At 43.4% G+C, this 17,321-nt stretch overlaps 2 protein-coding genes across 3 annotated transcripts in view; one reads left to right on the forward strand and one right to left on the reverse strand.

Annotated features, from left to right (window-relative positions):
* Positions 1-4,158: 4,158 nt before the first annotated feature.
* On the reverse strand, positions 4,159-7,798 carry LOC139378794 (coiled-coil domain containing 166). 2 transcript variants are annotated; one of them, XM_071121298.1, is made up of 10 exons: positions 7,574-7,757; positions 7,041-7,159; positions 6,841-6,894; positions 6,100-6,154; positions 5,568-5,712; positions 5,413-5,492; positions 5,034-5,155; positions 4,911-4,965; positions 4,717-4,803; positions 4,159-4,626 (listed from the first exon to the last, which is right to left on the reverse strand). In XM_071121298.1, exons 2-10 carry the CDS (start codon positions 7,148-7,150, stop codon positions 4,429-4,431), a joined length of 906 nt encoding a protein of 301 aa, XP_070977399.1. In that variant the 5' UTR covers positions 7,151-7,159; positions 7,574-7,757; the 3' UTR covers positions 4,159-4,428. The 2 variants fall into 2 exon arrangements, with proteins under 2 accessions (XP_070977399.1, XP_070977400.1); XM_071121299.1 differs by having other exon boundaries at positions 4,175-4,626; positions 7,751-7,798.
* Positions 7,799-7,884: 86 nt separating this feature from the next.
* The window catches only part of LOC139378796 (protein O-GlcNAcase), a 57,775-nt gene continuing 48,338 nt past the window's right edge, over positions 7,885-17,321 (forward strand). Inside the window, exons 1-4 of the mRNA XM_071121300.1 lie at positions 7,885-8,336; positions 15,813-15,864; positions 16,397-16,494; positions 16,724-16,824. Of these exons, the coding sequence (XP_070977401.1) occupies positions 8,297-8,336; positions 15,813-15,864; positions 16,397-16,494; positions 16,724-16,824 (291 nt within the window). The 5' untranslated portion in view covers positions 7,885-8,296. The remainder of the gene's footprint in view (positions 8,337-15,812; positions 15,865-16,396; positions 16,495-16,723; positions 16,825-17,321) is intronic.

Here is a 17,321-nt window from a genome sequence, read left to right on the forward strand (position 1 = left end):
GTGTTAACAGATATGGAGGAAGTAGGCCTTATACGCAAGTCGGTTAGTGAGTATGCCTCCCCTTTAGTCATTGTATGGAAGAAAGATGGGAGTTTGAGGTCATGCACTTACATCAGGTGGATGGTACACACTCTTTACCACACCAATGGACTGTGCACAATTCCTGGAAGCTGAAAATGTCCCAGTCCTTCCATGGCCTGCATACTCACCAGACATGTCACCACCCGTTGAGCATGTTTGGGATGCCCTGGATTGACGTGTACGACAGCGTGTTCCAATTCCTGCCAAAATACAGCAACTTTGCACAGCCATTGAAGAGGAGTGGACAACATTCCACTGGCCACAATCAACAGCCTGATCAACTATATGGAAAGGAGATGTGTCGTGCTGCATAAGGGAAATGGTGGTCACACCATAAACTGACTGGTTTTCTGATCCACGCCCATACATTTTTTGAAAGTTATGTGACCAACAGATGCATATCTGCATTCCCAGTCATGTAAAATCCATAGACTAGGGCCTAATGAATTCATTTAAACTGACTGATTTCCTTTTATGAACTGTAACTCAGTTGAAATTGTTGACTGTTGAAGGTCTATATTTTTGTTCAGTGTCTACATTTCTCAAGTCTTCTTTGCTACCTGGACAACTTGGTCTTTGCACCCACCGAGGAAATGGCTCTGCAGCACCTTGAAGTTGTGTTTAACCATCTACGTGCCAACAATCTCAAACTAGCACCCAAGAAATTCCACAGTGAATTTATTTGGACATATCGTTAACGAGAACAGTGTGCCGGGGGACCCTGAAAAGGTGGAGGCCATTACCAAGATGAGCCAAGCTCAGCTGATGAAAGTGGACTGATGCACTCACTCTGTGCGGAGCCTGAAATCCTTCTTGAGTATAGTATTATTGTCACGCCCTGACCATAGAGAGCCTTTATTTTCTATGGTGGAGTAGGTCAGGGCATGACTGGGGGGGTTAGTCTAGTTTATATTTTCTATGTGGGGTTTTAGTTTTGTTTTCTATATTGGTGATTGGTATGATTCCCAATTAGAGGCAGCTGGTAGTCGTTGTCTTAATGGGCCATCATATTTAGGTAGCCTTTTTCCACCTGTGTGTTATGGGATATTGTTTTGAGTTAGTGCACGTAGCATCTCGTTAGTCACGGTTCGTTGTTTGTTTCTATATTTGCTTTGTTCTAAGTTTTCACTTTAATAAATTATGTGGAAACCATATCGCGGTGCAGCTTGGTCCAGCCATTATTCTGACGTACGTGACAATTATATTACCAGCATTTTATTCCTAACTGTTCTGCCATAGCTAAGCCCTTGTTTGTACTTAATGGGGGTCAAAAGAAAAGCAGAAGAGATGGGAAGAAGGACAACAGTGGGATTTTCCGCAAGTTAACACAATCGGATTGGACTGAGGAGTGTGTCGTTGCATTCCAGAAGCTGAAGGATGCTCTTCTGAACTGTCATGCTGCTTCACCCTGACTTTGAGAGGCTCTTCATTCTCTTCAGGGATACCTCTTTGGATGGTCTCAAAGCTGTGCTTTGTCAATTGCCCAGAGAAGCAAGTCCCATACAGTATCATTCGTAAGCAGACCCTGAGCAAGTAGCAGAGAAGTTATCCAGTACACAGACTTGAATTTCTAGCACTGAAATGGAGTGTGTGTGAGATATTCCGTCGCTGGCTTAAGGGGCAACGAGTTCACCGACTGGACAGATAGTAACTCGTGAACACACATCATGATGAAAAAACCCAAACTGGATGCTTTTGAGAACTTTGATCTGAAGTGCATCCCAGGCAGCAAGAATACAGTAGCAGATGCTCTGAGCCGCGCAGAGACTGATGAGTGAGTCGTACCAAGCACTTTTGCGTGAGGCTGTTGGAATGGTGAATGATGATGTCCAAGATGCCTTTTGGTGAGTTTCATAACCCCAGGAGATAACCTCCTTGACCACTGCTGGGCAAGTTTAGTGAAGCGGTCAGTCACCACCAGAACATAAACTTCTTCTTACGGTCTTCCACTGTCCAAAAATCCAAACACACCAACTCCATGGGAGAGCAGGTATTAATGATCTCTGACGGGGTCTGGCTGCTGGCTCTGGAGTCTTTGTTAGAACTTATCTCTGGCAGCATTGTACATACTCCTTGATGTCTCTCCATTGCAGGCCAGAAAAACACCTGTCTGGCTTGGGCTAGAGTTCTAGCTTGGCCTTGATGTTCTGCAAGGTTGCTTTGAGTCTCAATGCCTCTGGTAAGACGTACTGGAAATATATCCGGTTGTGTGGCTCTCCCTAATGACACGGTACAGAGCTCCCTCTCTTAGGATCAAGCGGTCCCACTGCTTCATCAGTAACAATACTTTGGAAGAAACAGCATACCGGTCACGTCTAGTGGGCCATTTCTTGTTGAAGATGAAAGAGATAACCTTGTATATCACAGGGTCTTGCAGCTGGAGATCTCAAAATTCCTCATGTTCAGGCAAAGTATCAATACCAGGAAGAAGCAGCTGTTGGATGATGGAACAAAGCTGGATTGTTTGCATCTCAGTTGAGCATTCCCAGTCGGTGCTGACATAGAGTATAGCTATCACTTCAGCAGCAGCCACTCAATGTTAGTGATTGCTGTTCAACAGTCTGATGGCCTTGAGATAGAAGCTGTTTTTCAATCTCTCGGTCCCAGCTTTGATGCACCTGTACTGACCTCGCCTTCTGGATGATAGCGGGGTGAACAGGCAGTGGCTCGGGTGGTTGTTGTCCTTGATGATCATTTTAGCCTTCCTGTGACATCGGGTGGTGTAGGTGTCATGGAGGGCAGGTTGTTTGACCCCGGTGATGCGTTGTGCAGACCTCACTACCTTCTGGAGAACCTTACAGTTGTGGGCGGAGCAGTTGCCATACCAGGCGGTGATACAGCCCGAGAGGATGCTCTCGATTGTGCATCTGTAGAAGTTTGTGAGGGATTTAGGTGACAAGCCAAATTTCTTCAGCCTCCTGAGGTTGAAAAGGCGCTGTTGCGCCTTCTTCACCACGCTGTCTGTGTGGGTGGAACGTGTCAGTTTGTCCGTAATGTGTACGCTGAGGAACTTAACTTACTACCCTCTCCACTACTGTCCCGTCGATGTGGATAGGGGGGTGCTCCCTCTGCTGTTTCCTAAAGTCCACGATCATCTCCTTTGTTTTGTTGAGGTTATTTTCCTGACGCCACATTCCGAGGGCCCTCACCTCCTCCCTGTAGGCCGTCTCGTAGTTGTTGGTAATCAAGCCTACCACTGTAGTGTCGTCTGCAAACTTGTGATGATTGAGTTGGAGGCGTGCATGACCACGCAGTCATGGGTGAACAGGGAGTACAGGAGAGGGCTGACAATGCACCCTTGTGGGGCCCCAGTGTTGAGGATCAGCGGACTGGAGATGTTGTTTCCTACCCTCACCACCTGGGGGTGTTCCGTCAGATAGTCTTGGACCCAGTTGCACAGGGCGGGGTCAAGACCCAGGGTCTCGAGCTTAATGACGAGTTTGGAGGGTACTATGGTGTTAAATGCTGAGCTGTAGTCGATGAACAGCATTCGTACATAGTTATTCCTCTTGTCCAGATGGGTTAGGGCTGTGTGATTGCGATTGTGTCATCTGTGGACCTATTGGGGCGGTAAGCAAATTAGAGTGGGTCTAGGGTGTCAGGTAAGATGGAGGTCATATGATCCTTGACTAGTCTCTCAAAGCACTTCGTGATGATGGAGGTGAGGCGAGGAGGTGGGGTGATAGTCGTTTAGCTCAGTTACCTAAGCTTTCTTGGGAACAGGAAGAATGGTGGCCCTCTTGAAGCATGTGGGAACAGCAGACTGGGATAGCGATTGATTGAATATGTCCGTAAACACACCAGCCAGCTGGTCTGCACATGCTCTGAGGACGCGGCTAGGAATGCCGTCTGGGCCGGCAGCCGTGCGAAGGTTAACACATTTAAATGTTTTACTCACGTTGGCTGCGGTGAAGGAGAGCCCACAGGTTTTGGTAGCGGGCCGTGTCGGTGGCACTTTATTGTCCTCAAAGCAAGCAAAGAAGCTGCTTAGTTTGTCTGGTCCTGTCATGTGGATGCATTTTCTTGGCAAAGGAGAAATATTTACTAACAGGGATATAAACAAATTTGTGCACAATATTTTAGAGAAATAAGCTTTTGTGCTTATGGAAATTTACGGGATCTTTTATTTCAGCTCATGAAACATGGAACCAACAATTTACATGTTGCCTTCATACATCCATACATACACACATCTATCTATCTATATACATTACCAGTCAAAAGTTTGGACACACCTACTCATTCAAAGGTTTTCATCAAGGCAAAGGGTGGCTACTTTGAAGAATCTCAAATATATTTTGATTGAACACTTTTTTGGTTACTACATGATTCCATATGTATTATCTCTCAGGTATCTGCTGTGCGGTGGTGTCTTGTGTCTTCTCTCCCTCTGTCCACCCCCAGTGGCCGAGTGTGGGACCCTGGTGGGGTCGGCCCCGGGGTGGCTCGGAGGCGCCTCAGCTCCCTGACGTACTCCCTCTCCAGTAGGAGCTGCTGCCTCTGGGCCTGGAGCTGGTCCTGAAGTCCCCTCAGGGAGTGGGCTCTCTGGATCAATCAACCAACCAACCAATGAATCAAACCAATCGATCAATCCATCAATGAATCAATGCATCCATCCTTCTTTTTTTACTATACCTGGATCAGCTGCTGCAGCTCTTCCCTCAGATGCTGGTTTTCCAGGGACACAGCTCTAGTGTGGGACAGTAGGCAGCGAGATGCCTCCTAGGGGGAGGAGAGGGGGTGGGTAGAGGTGGGTAGGGAGGTGTGTGTTTGTGTACACATGTTCTTGTGGATGTGCGTACACATGCGTGCATGTGTGTGTTACTCACCCTATTAGCGGCGAGGGCCAGGGCCTGTATTTTTTGTTTGGCCTGTGCTTCGTACCTATAATAATAAAAATAATACATTTAAACAGGAATTTACAGTCATGCACACACACTTTTCCCATTTACCTCTCTTTCTCATTGAGGAAGCCAGCCTTCAGGGCCTGCAGGGATTCAGAGTGACGACAGTGCATACTGGTCACCTCCCTCTCTAGCTCTGCTATACGCCCCAGCTGCTGCTGCTGCAAGCTCTGTTACACACACACAATATTAAAGCATACACATGAATAGCCATGTCTATACAGTATACACTCACATATGCATACAGCCATGCAAAGGGTACTAATCTAAAATAAGATTATAATAAAATTTGTAATATTAGATCATATATTCTGTACACTAAGTGGTGGTGTGTGAGGAGAAAAAAGGAGAAGTAAGAGGAGATGAGAAGGCAGAGGAGAGAATGAGAAGACGGGTGGTAGGAGGAAAGGGTGAGGAAGTGTCATACTTTAAATTCTCGGAGCTCAGCAATCTCAATATTTAACAGCGCCAGTTCATTCTCCTTCTCCAGAATCTCCTTCTTCAGGTCTGTTAGGATAGGTTAGATTAGAGTTAGCTTCCTGCTCTCTCCTCATTGGCCCCTGGCACTTCCTGCTGACTCACCATTGGCCTGTTCCTGGTATTTGTCTAGATTCTCCTCCCTCTGCCTCTTCAGGGCCTCCAGCGCCTGGTGGTTTTGGTCGCTTAGGGTGACGATGGCACTCTGACGCTTCTGGGTCCGCTTGGACATGTACGAAATGTACTCTTGCTGAGAAGGCGAGAGATGGGGTCAGGAGGAGAAGGATAAGGAATTATATGCATTGTCACTTTACCCCTACCTACATGTACAAATTACCTCAACTAACCTGTACCCCTGCACATTGACTCGGTACCGGTACCTCCTGTATATAGCCTCGTTATTGTCATTTTATTGTTTGTCATTTTATTTTTAGTTTATTTTATTTAGTAAATATTTTCTTAACTCTATTTCTTGAACTGCATTGTTGGTTAAGGGCTTGTAAGTAAGAATTTCACAGTAAGGTCTACACCTGTGGTATTCGGCACGTGACAAATCAAATTTGATTCGATTTTATAGGGAGGGAGATGGGAAAGAGAGAGATGGGGAGAAAGAGTGTCAGCCTTTACTGTCACTCACGCTCTCCATGCGAGTCTGGTTGGCCTCATTCTGTAGGAACTCATTCTCACGCCGTCTGGTACAGCAGCCGCAGTTAAGGGAAGTGAGGAAAGTATTCTTGAGAAGCTATCGCTATCACATGAACAGGGGTGGGTCAATTCTAATTGAAGGCAGTTAATTCAGGAGGTAAAATTCCATTATTAAAGAAGGGCATTTTTACAATTATTTTCAATGATAACTGAAATGTAGAAGCTATTTATTTCAACAGTTTTTAATTCAGACTACTTCCTGATTTAAATGCTTTCAATTAGAATTGTCCCAAATACTGGAACGGAGGGTAACTATTTTAAAGGGCCCTTCACTTAAACAAAAATGGATGCAGATTAATTAACAGTTTACAATTTAGCGGACTTGTGTGTGTCTGTGACAACTAAATCCTTGCTGTCTACCTGCAGTGTGCAAAGTGAAAGCTTTGGGAATCGTCCTGGACTGGGACACCATCTGCCAGACCTTCTGAACAGGTGGTCTTGTGCGGACAACTTCCAGGAATAGTGTTCATTATGTGGCTTCATCAGTGCCTGCTCTAGTGAGGCAGAAACAGACTGCTTGAACTGCATTTGCCTTTATGGCCAAATGCCACATGTTCTGGTTATCATTTGCCCAGTGGGCCTGTATAAATTGAATTGGCAGATGTGTTAGAAATGCCTGGGCCGATTTCTGGTTCCACTCTCACTGTTGTGAAGTCTGGGATTTAAAGGATACAACTTTTCCACTTTCCTCTTGAGGTTGTTTAAGGTGTCGGTTAGCTTGTCGTACCTGTAGATTACAGGAAGTGAAGTACAGAGTCACATGATGACAGGCAAGCAGACAGACAGGTAGGCATAGAGAGAGAGAGACAGGCAGATAGGCTAGCAGACAGACAGACAGGCTAGCAGACAGACAGACAGACAGACATGTCTCACTCTCTCTGTAGCAGAGCCTCACTGTCGGACCCAGGGTGTTCTGAGTCCTCTACTCCTTGTCCAGCTGTATCCTGCTTAAGGGCAGACTCTCCTTTCTTCTTAGGGGGCATTCTAGTTGCCTACACACACACACGCGCGTCATCTATAGGGATCATTCTTTGCAGAAACAGTGACATTTAATTGAATGGCATCATCATGTTCCATATCGCTGCTTTACCGCTCACCACATCTCACCAGTAGCCTATGTAACGTTAACCAAGCATGAGCCCACCATACCGCCGCCCACGCTTGTTAACAAACCCGTTACAAGAGAGCACTGGGGCACCGAAAGCGCTGCAAGTTAGTTAGCTAGCTAACAGCATCAGTAATGATCACTGATCAGACTACACTCAACGCTGGCTGTGCTGTTCGCATTTGTTGGCTCAGCTCTCTATCAACTTTCCATTGGGTGTAAATATAGCTTTGAATACATCTCTAGTTATAAAGTGTAATTTGATAGCTACAAAAGTAGCAAACATCTAGATATGTCCTACCTTCACGTTTGTTTAAAACGCTCCCTTGTTGCCAAGACAACTACATAGACAACACATTTCTACAGGGAAGTCACGTTCCCTAAAAATGAAAATAATCAAGGTCGTAAAGACCGCATTTATATAAAAACACGGATCAGTCCGAGCCTGGAGTTACAATGTTACATATGTTCCACTGACCGCATTTGCCCCGCTGCCGAACTTGACCCATCATTACCACGGTTCGGTGATCTGATTTCACATTGCATTACCGTAAAGATCTGCTCAAAAGGGCAACAGACAGACAATCGCTCTACTATCATCTCTCCAGCGGGCGGCTTTGCCTTGCCTGACAGCCGTTTACTTTGTCAATAAACGCCAAAATTTGTATTACATACAGCTCGTTTATATAAATAAAACATATCTCCTATAAATAACAAATAGCTCGGCATTTTGAAGATTACACGTTTCATATCGACACAGACGAGGAAATAGTATCCTCCATTCCTCACACCTTGCATTTGCTTGCAGGAGGTGAGTGCGCCTGTGCGGGGGTTGAGCTAGCTGAGCAGGGAGAGCCAGCCGTGGCGGCACAGATGGAAAGGATGGAAATAGAGAACTACTCCGGCGCCTGACCTGAGACGGTACTAGGAAACGTTCGGTAGGCTAGGCTACTGCTCCGGTCGGTTGGATTGCCGGAGAGAGGCGAGGCGCACGGTGAAAGCAGGGGCGACACAGACAGAAAAGATGGACGGGAGAAGCGAGTTCCTTTGCGGGGTTGTGGAAGGTAAGGACAACGGTCGTCTGGTTATCTGATCTTTTAATGTTCACGGAGAAGTTCATATGAAATACCATGCATAAAAAAACTATATTTTCAGTGTTTGTAAAGCTTTGCAATGTGGTAGCTATTGTAGCCCTATGATCAATCAGACATAACCTCACATTCCTCTTTATTCTCGTCATCTTTATTTTCTCATCATTGGTGTCCCAGTTAGTTTGCCATCTATCAAGCCTGCTAGTCCAGTGGTTTACAACTCCATTACTCGAGAATTACCAAAAGCACACATTTTTGTTGTAGCCTCTGACAAAAAACACCTGAGGTGCGTTCAGTTCACTTCAACGTTTGCTACCTTACAGAGCGGTTTGTACTGACAGACACGTTTATCCAAAACGTTATTGAACAGACTTTGAGGTACGTTTGGCGAGTGTGTCTTAAAGCAATGAGTGACGTATTTAAAGGGCAGTGGCCATGCTGACATCCTACCTCAACCCACAAACCAACCCTTCCCAATTTTCAATTGATCATTCAGTACAGCACCTTTTCCATTCAATTGAATGTTCCATAACCTAAAAACGTACTGAACGCAGCCCTGATTCAATTCTTTGTGGGCCAAATGATTATTTGACAAGTTGAATCGGGTGTGCTTGTCCCTGGTTAAAAATGTGTACTGTTGGGGGTACTTGAGGACTGGAATTGGGAACCACTGAGCTAGTCAGTCAGTCTCTCTCTTTTGTTCTAAGATGAGAGATAACGAGACAATCTGAAAGGAGCATGGAGAAAAACATTGATAGAAAAGATAATGATGTGACTGCACACAGCTGGATCCAGAATACCCCCTCCTCACTACTGATCAGTAGCGGTGCATGGGTAAAATCACTGTGGAACCACGGAGATTTAGAACCACAGAGAGTTACTGCAAGTCGCAAAGAAAAACAGGAGCTGCTTCCACTATTGCAGCACCATTTAAATTTCAACATCAATATAATTAATAATAATAATTAATATAACCTCTGATTTTTAAAAATGTTTTATTTCACCTTTATTTAACCAGGTAGGCTAATTGAGAACAAGTTCTCATTTACAACTGCGACCTGGCCAAGATTAAGCAAAATAGTGTGACACAAACAACAACACAGTTGAAATAATGGAATAAACAAACATACAGTCAAAAACGCAATAGAAAAATTCTATATACAGTGTGTGCAAATGAGGTAAGATAAGGGAGGTAAAGGCAATAAATAGGCCATATTGGCGAAATAATTACAATGTAGCAATTAAACACGAGTGAAAGATGTGCAGAAGATAAATGTACAAGTAGAGATACTGGGGTGCAAAGGAGCAAAAAATAAAATAACTAAATAACAGTATGGGGATGAGGTATTTGGATGGGCTAGGTGCAGTGATCTGTGAGCTGCTCTGACAGCTGGTGCTTACAGTTAGTGAGGGAGATATAAGTCCCCAGCTTCAGTGATTTAAATATTATTATTTTTTTGTCTGTAGCAGTCTGGGTCTAGAGTGTCTCCCCCTTTTGAAGAGTGGGATCACCGTGGCAGATTTCCAATCTTTGGGGATCTCAGACGATACGAAAGTGAGGTTAACAGGCTAGTAATAGGGGTTGCAACAATTTTGGCGGATGATTTTAGTAAGAGAGAGTCTATTTTCTCTAGCCCGGCTGATTTGTAGGGGTCCAGATTTTGCAGCTCTTTCAGAACATCAGCTTTCTGGATTTGAGTGGAGGAGAAATGGGGGAGGCTTGGGCAACTTTCTGTGGGGGGTACAGGGCTGTTGATCGGTGTAGGGGTAGCCAGGTGGAAAGCATGGCCAGCCGTAGAAAAATGCTTATTGAAATTCTCAATTATCGTGGATTTATCGGTGGTGACAGTGTTTCCTAGTCTCAGTGCAGTGGGCAGCTGGGAGGAGGTGCTCTTATTCTCCATGGACTTTACAATGTCCCAGAACTTTTTGGAGTTTGTGCTGCAGGATGCAAATTTCTGTTTGAAAAAGCTAGCCTTTGCTTTCCTAACTGTCTGTGTATATTGGTTCCTAACGTCCCTGAAAAGTTGCATATCGTGGGAGCTATTCGATGCTAATGCAGTACGCCACAGGATGTGTTTGTGCTGGGCAAGAGCAGTCAGGTCTGGAGTGAACTAAGGGCAATATCTGTTGCTGGTTCTAATTTTTTTTAATGGGGCAAGCTTATTTAACTTCTTATGGCTGGGGGGCAGTATTGAGTAGCTTGGATGAATAAGGTGCCCAGAGTTAACTGCCTGCTACTCAGGCCCAGAAGATAAGATATGCATATTATTAGTAGATTTGGATAGAAAACACTCTGAAGTTTCTAAAACTTGAATGAGTGCTGTTTCAACCAGAGGTCTGGCAGTGCCATGAGCTCAGTCTCGTGCACGACCGTGAGAGTTAGCTGCTTTATCGAAAAAAAAACATGCATGTATTGTGTAACATGAAGTCCTATGAGTGTCATCTGATGAAGATCATCAAAGGTTAGTGATTCATTTTATCTCTATTTCTGCTTTTTGTGATCCCTCTCTTTGGCTGGAAAAATGGCTGTGTTTTTCTGTGACTAGGTGCTGACCTATCATAATCGTTTGGTGTGCTTTCATCATAAAGCCTTTTTGAAATCGGACACTGTGGTGGGATTAACAACAAGTTTATCTTTAAAATAGTGTAAAATACTTGTATGTTTGAGGAATTTTAATCATGAGATTTCTGTTGTTGGAATTTGGCGCCCTGCACTTTCACTGGCTGTTGTCATATCGATCCCGTTTACGTCTGAAATCCCGTTAGAAGTTTTAAGATGATGAGGAAAGCACTTTTTAAAGAACAATCAGACATCCTCTACTGATGGAATCCTTCCAGGATACCCGGGCCAGGTCGATTAGAAAGGCCTGCTCGCTGAAGTGATTTAGGGAGCGTTTGACAGTGATGAGGGGTGGTCGTTTGACCGCAGACCCATTACGGACGCAGGCAATGAGGCAGTGATTGTTGAGATCCTGGTTGAAGACAGCAGAGGTGTATTTGGAGGGCAGGTTGGTTAGGATGATATCTATGAGGGTGCCCGTGTTTACGGATTTGGGGTTGTACCTGGTAGATTCATTGATAATTTGTGTGAGATTGAGGGCATCAAGCTTAGATTGTAGGATGGCCGGGGTGTTAAGCATGTCCCAGTTTAGGTCACGAGCTCTGAAGATAGATAATTTTGCACGCCCAATTTTTCAGTTTTTGATTTGTTAAAAAAGTTTGAAATATCCAATAAATGTCGTTCCACTTCATGATTGTGTCCCACTTGTTGTTGATTCTTCACAAAAAAATACAGTTTTATATATTTATGTTTGAAGCCTGAAATGTGGCAAAAGGTCGCAAAGTTCAAGGCGGCCGAATACTTTCGCAAGGCACTGTACAGGACTTCCCGCCCTCACCTACCATCAACCAATCATGTTAATGCTGAGCTATACGGCTCCCTCAGCATTGTTACAATATTTTAGAGGCGCATAGCAATGCGTTACTGAGCTCAATTTGGCCTCTGCATGCCTCCGGAGGCTCCACAATTGCGTCACACCATCCATATGGCGCCTCCGACCACAATTTTGGATCAAGCATAAATTGGCTCTTTTAATCACACTACCCAACTAACACATGGTTCTTTTGAAGTTATGGGAAGCTATGTTTTTGGTTTCACATTGGTTGTGAGAACGAAGTCATAGGTTTCCTGACCTGTAAAACGTAACTTTTTAAAAACGTTACAAGAACAGAAGTGAAAACTTTGTCTGTTCAGGAAACTTTTATTTTTAGGTTGCAAGGAGGTTCTGAGACTGTTTTACTCCGGTTCCTTAAGTTTTCCTGGGAGGTTTTATTAACACTCTGAGAATGGAAATTATAGGTTACTTTTAATGACTGACTTTCTTAACTTTAACTGAATGTTTCAATAAGACTTTTAGCATGTTGCTATCTTAATATGGTTAACTTTTTTAAACTCCAAGCACAGATGGGAAACATTATTAATTCGAACACATTTATTTTTTATTTTGACACGGCATCAGTGAGATTCGAGCCCCTGATCTTCTGTTCACTATCCATGGAATTAGTCCACTGCGCCACCAGGTTTTCATGCATACAAAGCTGCTAATTGTAGTCTACTCAAGACCCCATTTCAAAGAAACAAGCACTCATTAAGATCAGGTATGGCTAATTAGTGGGCGTGGCCAACACACATAAACACACTTATGGCCTAAACTCACCATAGGCGAGCGTGCAAGTGATTTTATTTTAGAATACATTGTTTTGAATTATAATGACCCAACCGAAGCTGGGCTTTTGTAATGCAACGTTAGGTATTTTTAAACATTAATAATCGATCAAATTGTAGACGGGGCAATCTGTATTCAATACAGGAAAGAAAACAAACCAGCGCTGCTTTTCACGTCTTGCGCAACTCACAAAAGTGTCCCTAGTTCCGAGTTGGCCTACTTCTTCATTGCACAAAGGAATAACCTCAACCAAATTTCAAAAACTGAAAAAGACATCCAGTGGAAGCGGTAGGAACTGAAAATAGGTTCCTATGAAATATCCCTTGGCAAAGACAATACAGGGAACAGAGAGGGGGAAAAAAATTAAATAAAACATTCTGAACAGTTAGTCCTCGGGCTTTTGCCTGCTACATAAAGTTATGTTATACTCACAGACATCATTCAAACAGTTTTATACACTTCAGAGTGTTTTCTATCCAAATCTATGAATAAAATGCATATCTTATATTCTTGGCATGAGTAGCAGGAAGTTGAAATTGGGCACGCTATTTATCCAATAGTGAAAATTCTGCCCCCTAGCTTCGAGGTTTTAATGTTCTCTGAACAATTTGAGAACATGACCTTAATCAGAACCATGACGAACCAGTAGGAACCTTTTTTATCATGAAGTACTGAAAATCCCAGAGAAGAATGTTGTTTCTTAACATTCTCTGAACCTTGCCTTGCGAAAGTATTCGGCCCCCTTGAACTTTGCACCTTTTGCCACATTTCAGGCTTCAAACATAAAGATATAAAACTGTATTTTTTTGTGAAGAATCAACAACAAGTGGGACACAATCATGAAGTGGAACGACATTTATTGGATATTTCAAACTTTTTTAACAAATCAAAAACTGAAAAATTGGGCGTGCAAAATTATTCAGCCCCTTTACTTTCAGTGCAGCAAACTCTCTCCAGAAGTTCAGTGAGGATCTCTGAATGATCCAATGTTGACCTAAATGACTAATGATGATAAATACAATCCACCTGTGTGTAATCAAGTCTCCGTATAAATGCACCTGCACTGTGATAGTCTCAGAGGTCCGTTAAAAGCGCAGAGAGCATCATGAAGAACAAGGAACACACCAGGCAGGTCCGAGATACTGTTGTGAAGAAGTTTAAAGCCGGATTTGGATACAAAAAGATTTCCCAAGCTTTAAACATCCCAAGGAGCACTGTGCAAGCGATAATATTGAAATGGAAGGAGTATCAGACCACTGCAAATCTACCAAGACCTGGCCGTCCCTCTAAACTTTCATCTCATACAAGGAGAAGACTGATCAGAGATGCAGCCAAGAGGCCCATGATCACTCTGGATGAACTGCAGAGATCTACAGCTGAGGTGGGAGACTCTGTCCATAGGACAACAATCAGTCGTATATTGCACAAATCTGGCCTTTATGGAAGAGTGGCAAGAAGAAAGCCATTTCTTAAAGATATCCATAAAAAGTGTTGTTTAAAGTTTGCCACAAGCCACCTGGGAGACACACCAAACATGTGGAAGAAGGTGCTCTGGTCAGATGAAACCAAAATTGAACTTTTTGGCAACAATGCAAAACGTTATGTTTGGCGTAAAAGCAACACAGCTCATCACCCTGAACACACCATCCCCACTGTCAAACATGGTGGTGGCAGCATCATGGTTTGGGCCTGCTTTTCTTCAGCAGGGACAGGGAAGATGGTTAAAATTGATGGGAAGATGGATGGAGCCAAATACAGGACCATTCTGGAAGAAAACCTGATGGAGTCTGCAAAAGACCTGAGACTGGGACGGAGATTTGTCTTCCAACAAGACAATGATCCAAAACATAAAGCAAAATCTACAATGGAATGGTTCAAAAATAAACATATCCAGGTGTTAGAATGGCCAAGTCAAAGTCCAGACCTGAATCCAATCGAGAATCTGTGGAAAGAACTGAAAACTGCTGTTCACAAATGCTCTCCATCCAACCTCACTGAGCTCGAGCTGTTTTGCAAGGAGGAATGGGAAAACATTTCAGTCTCTCGATGTGCAAAACTGATAGAGACATACCCCAAGCGACTTACAGCTGTAATCGCAGCAAAAGGTGGCGCTACAAAGTATTAACTTAAGGGGGCTGAATAATTTTGCACGCCCAATTTTTCAGTTTTTGATTTGTTAAAAAAGTTTTAAATATCCAATAAATGTCGTTCCACTTCATGATTGTGTCCCACTTGTTGTTGATTCTGCACAAAAAAATACAGTTTTATATCTTTATGTTTGAAGCCTGAAATGTGGCAAAAGGTCGCAAAGTTCAAGGGGGCCGAATACTTTCGCAAGGCACTGTATTTGAGAACTTTCCCATGTCAATCCAGTTGGAGAACATTCTTAGAACATGACCAAAATAGAAATTAAATGTATCCATGTTTGAACTTTTAGGAATTTTTTTTGTTAAAGTAATGAGATTAAGTTATTTGTTAAAGGGCAACTTTAGGCATGAAAAACTGTCAAACTCCGCCTCTTTCTCAATTTTGAAACAGAAATGTTTGTTACTTTGGTGGTTTATGTGACGACGATAATTTACTCCCACTCGCCTTAAAAAGCAACTGTATTAGTTGACACTGGAGGTTCTCAGAATGTTATGTGCTAGCTGGCTATGGACAATGGCGATGCTCCCATTTCTATATGAACAATTGTATGGCATGCTCTGCTGTATTTGCAGATGAGGGGTTGCCTCATAGGCAGGAATTTGTTAGTGTGGTGGAACAGGCCTGAACACTGTGTTCACCATTCCATTTCACTTCACCAGTCTGGCATTCCTCCTCATTGAAACGGTCTGTAATGAGGGACACTATTCAAAACAAACTTATCTGCAATCGGAACCAATCACAGGATGAACAACCTAATTCAAAGCACAGTGATTGGCCATGTGGGATTTTGTCCTAAACCCATTGTTTCTGAGGATGCTGATTGGACCGGTCCTTTTCTAACTTATTCCAAAACCCATCTATTGGGGAAAGGTCATACAGATATGCCAAGTGAAATAGAATGGTGAATGCAGAGATCAGGCTGGTTCCACCAGGGTATGGCCACTTCACCAATGCGTGTCCATGAACAAATACTGTGCATGTACTAACATGAATATAGGTATGAATGGCAACACTGCTTAATTGTACACTAGCATTAATGTCTCTCTCTTTCGTGTGCTTGTCTGTGTCTCAGGGTTCTATGGGAGGCCCTGGTCTATGGAGCAGAGGAAGGTCCTTTTCCAGTGGTGAGTACTTGGTGACAAACAGAAAGGTAACATACAGATGTAGGATCTTAATTTGATCACCCTGTTGCAGGATAACTTTCCTGCAATGCATGACATTTTAAACGTGCTGTGTACTAGATGTTTAAAAAGGCTTCTGAAGATTGTAATGTCAGACTTTTATCAATCTATACAAAAATGTCAATTTTAATTTTTATCTACATAGTTAACATTTCCGGTTGCTGCAGGTTTATTTTCCTTCTGTAGCAAACTGGCTCAAATTAAGATCCTAAATCTGTATGGTTGACATAGGAGGACATGGAAAGGGATAAGGAGGGAGTGAGTATGATCTGCAGTTGAAACAAAAACAAAGCGGTGGTTGACTTTGTTTTGGTAAAAAGCTGAGGGATGGGCCTGGAGAAATGTATCAACTCTCAAATGTATAGACAGAGCTATTGGTGCAAGGACTTGACCGTCCATGATATCAAAATTATTTCCAGAAACTGACACTGGGTCAATATCACTGTAAAGAACTCTCTCCCTTTCTCTCTGTTAGGATGCAGAGGTGGGAGTTGAACACCTATCTGTACGGTCCTAAAGATGATCTGAAACACAGACTACTCTGGAGAGAGGTCTACTCCCCTGAAGAAGAGGGTAAGGGATCTCCCCATCCATCACTCATCCATCTCTTCATCCCTTCATTTATTTGTTAACATCTCTCTTTTAGTCCACCTTCCCAACCCTCCATCTCCCCATACCCTCATCTCACCTTCTCTCCTCACTCTGTCCTTTTCCCTCCATCTCTCACTTTTGCTTTAAACTAAATGTATCTCTCCTGGTGCTGTCCTTGTTTTCTCCACTCCTCCTCGCTCCTCTCTTGCAGGTCAGTTGCGTACTTTGATAGTAGAGTCAGAGAAGAGAGGTCTGAGGTTTGTGTACTCTCTCTCTCCTGGTCAAGACATTGTCTTCTCTCAGTGTCCATCAGTCAATTAGATGTCATTATGACACCAAACCCACTTTTTCCTACTCATTTAGAAGCCAACTATCACATATGTCAGAGCAGTCCCATAATTCACAGCGCCTAGCTGCGGGTCCAGTTCGGACATTAGTCGATCGACCGGAGGTCCTAAAGATGAGCTAAAACACAGACTACTCTGGACTGATTTACAGTTCATGGGGGTTGCCTAATCACATATATGAAGTTTTACTGATCCTGAGTTTTAAGTCCCTGAGTTATTTACGGAGGGTTTAGTATGTGTGTGTTATTTCCATCACTCATCCATCTCTTCACCGTTGAAAAAAAAAAACGCCCATCACCAAGATGTCATTGTTGTTTCTCTTAAATGACGATAGATAAATGGCTGACACCGGAGGCTCCTTGACTTTGACCTGAAGTGGAAAAATAATTTCTCTATTTCCATTTAGGACCTTTAATCCCAGAAAAACGGCCATAACTCAAAAACCGTCGAGGCCTGGACGCC

Source organism: Oncorhynchus clarkii, chromosome 21 (genome assembly GCF_045791955.1).
Source record: "Oncorhynchus clarkii lewisi isolate Uvic-CL-2024 chromosome 21, UVic_Ocla_1.0, whole genome shotgun sequence".
Taxonomy (NCBI): Eukaryota; Metazoa; Chordata; class Actinopteri; order Salmoniformes; family Salmonidae; genus Oncorhynchus; species Oncorhynchus clarkii.

Excerpts from the sequence above, each read along its gene's own strand:
- LOC139378794 (XM_071121298.1), bottom strand. The coding sequence starts at position 7,150 with ATGCCCCCTAAGAAGAAAGGAGAGTCTGCCCTTAAGCAGGATACAGCT. Across the intron at positions 5,156-5,412 it reads CTGAGCTCCGAGAATTTAAA|AGCTTGCAGCAGCAGCAGCT; the intron begins GTATGACACTTC and ends TGTGTGTAACAG. Across the intron at positions 4,804-4,910 it reads TGGCCCTCGCCGCTAATAGG|GAGGCATCTCGCTGCCTACT; the intron begins GTGAGTAACACA and ends TCCTCCCCCTAG.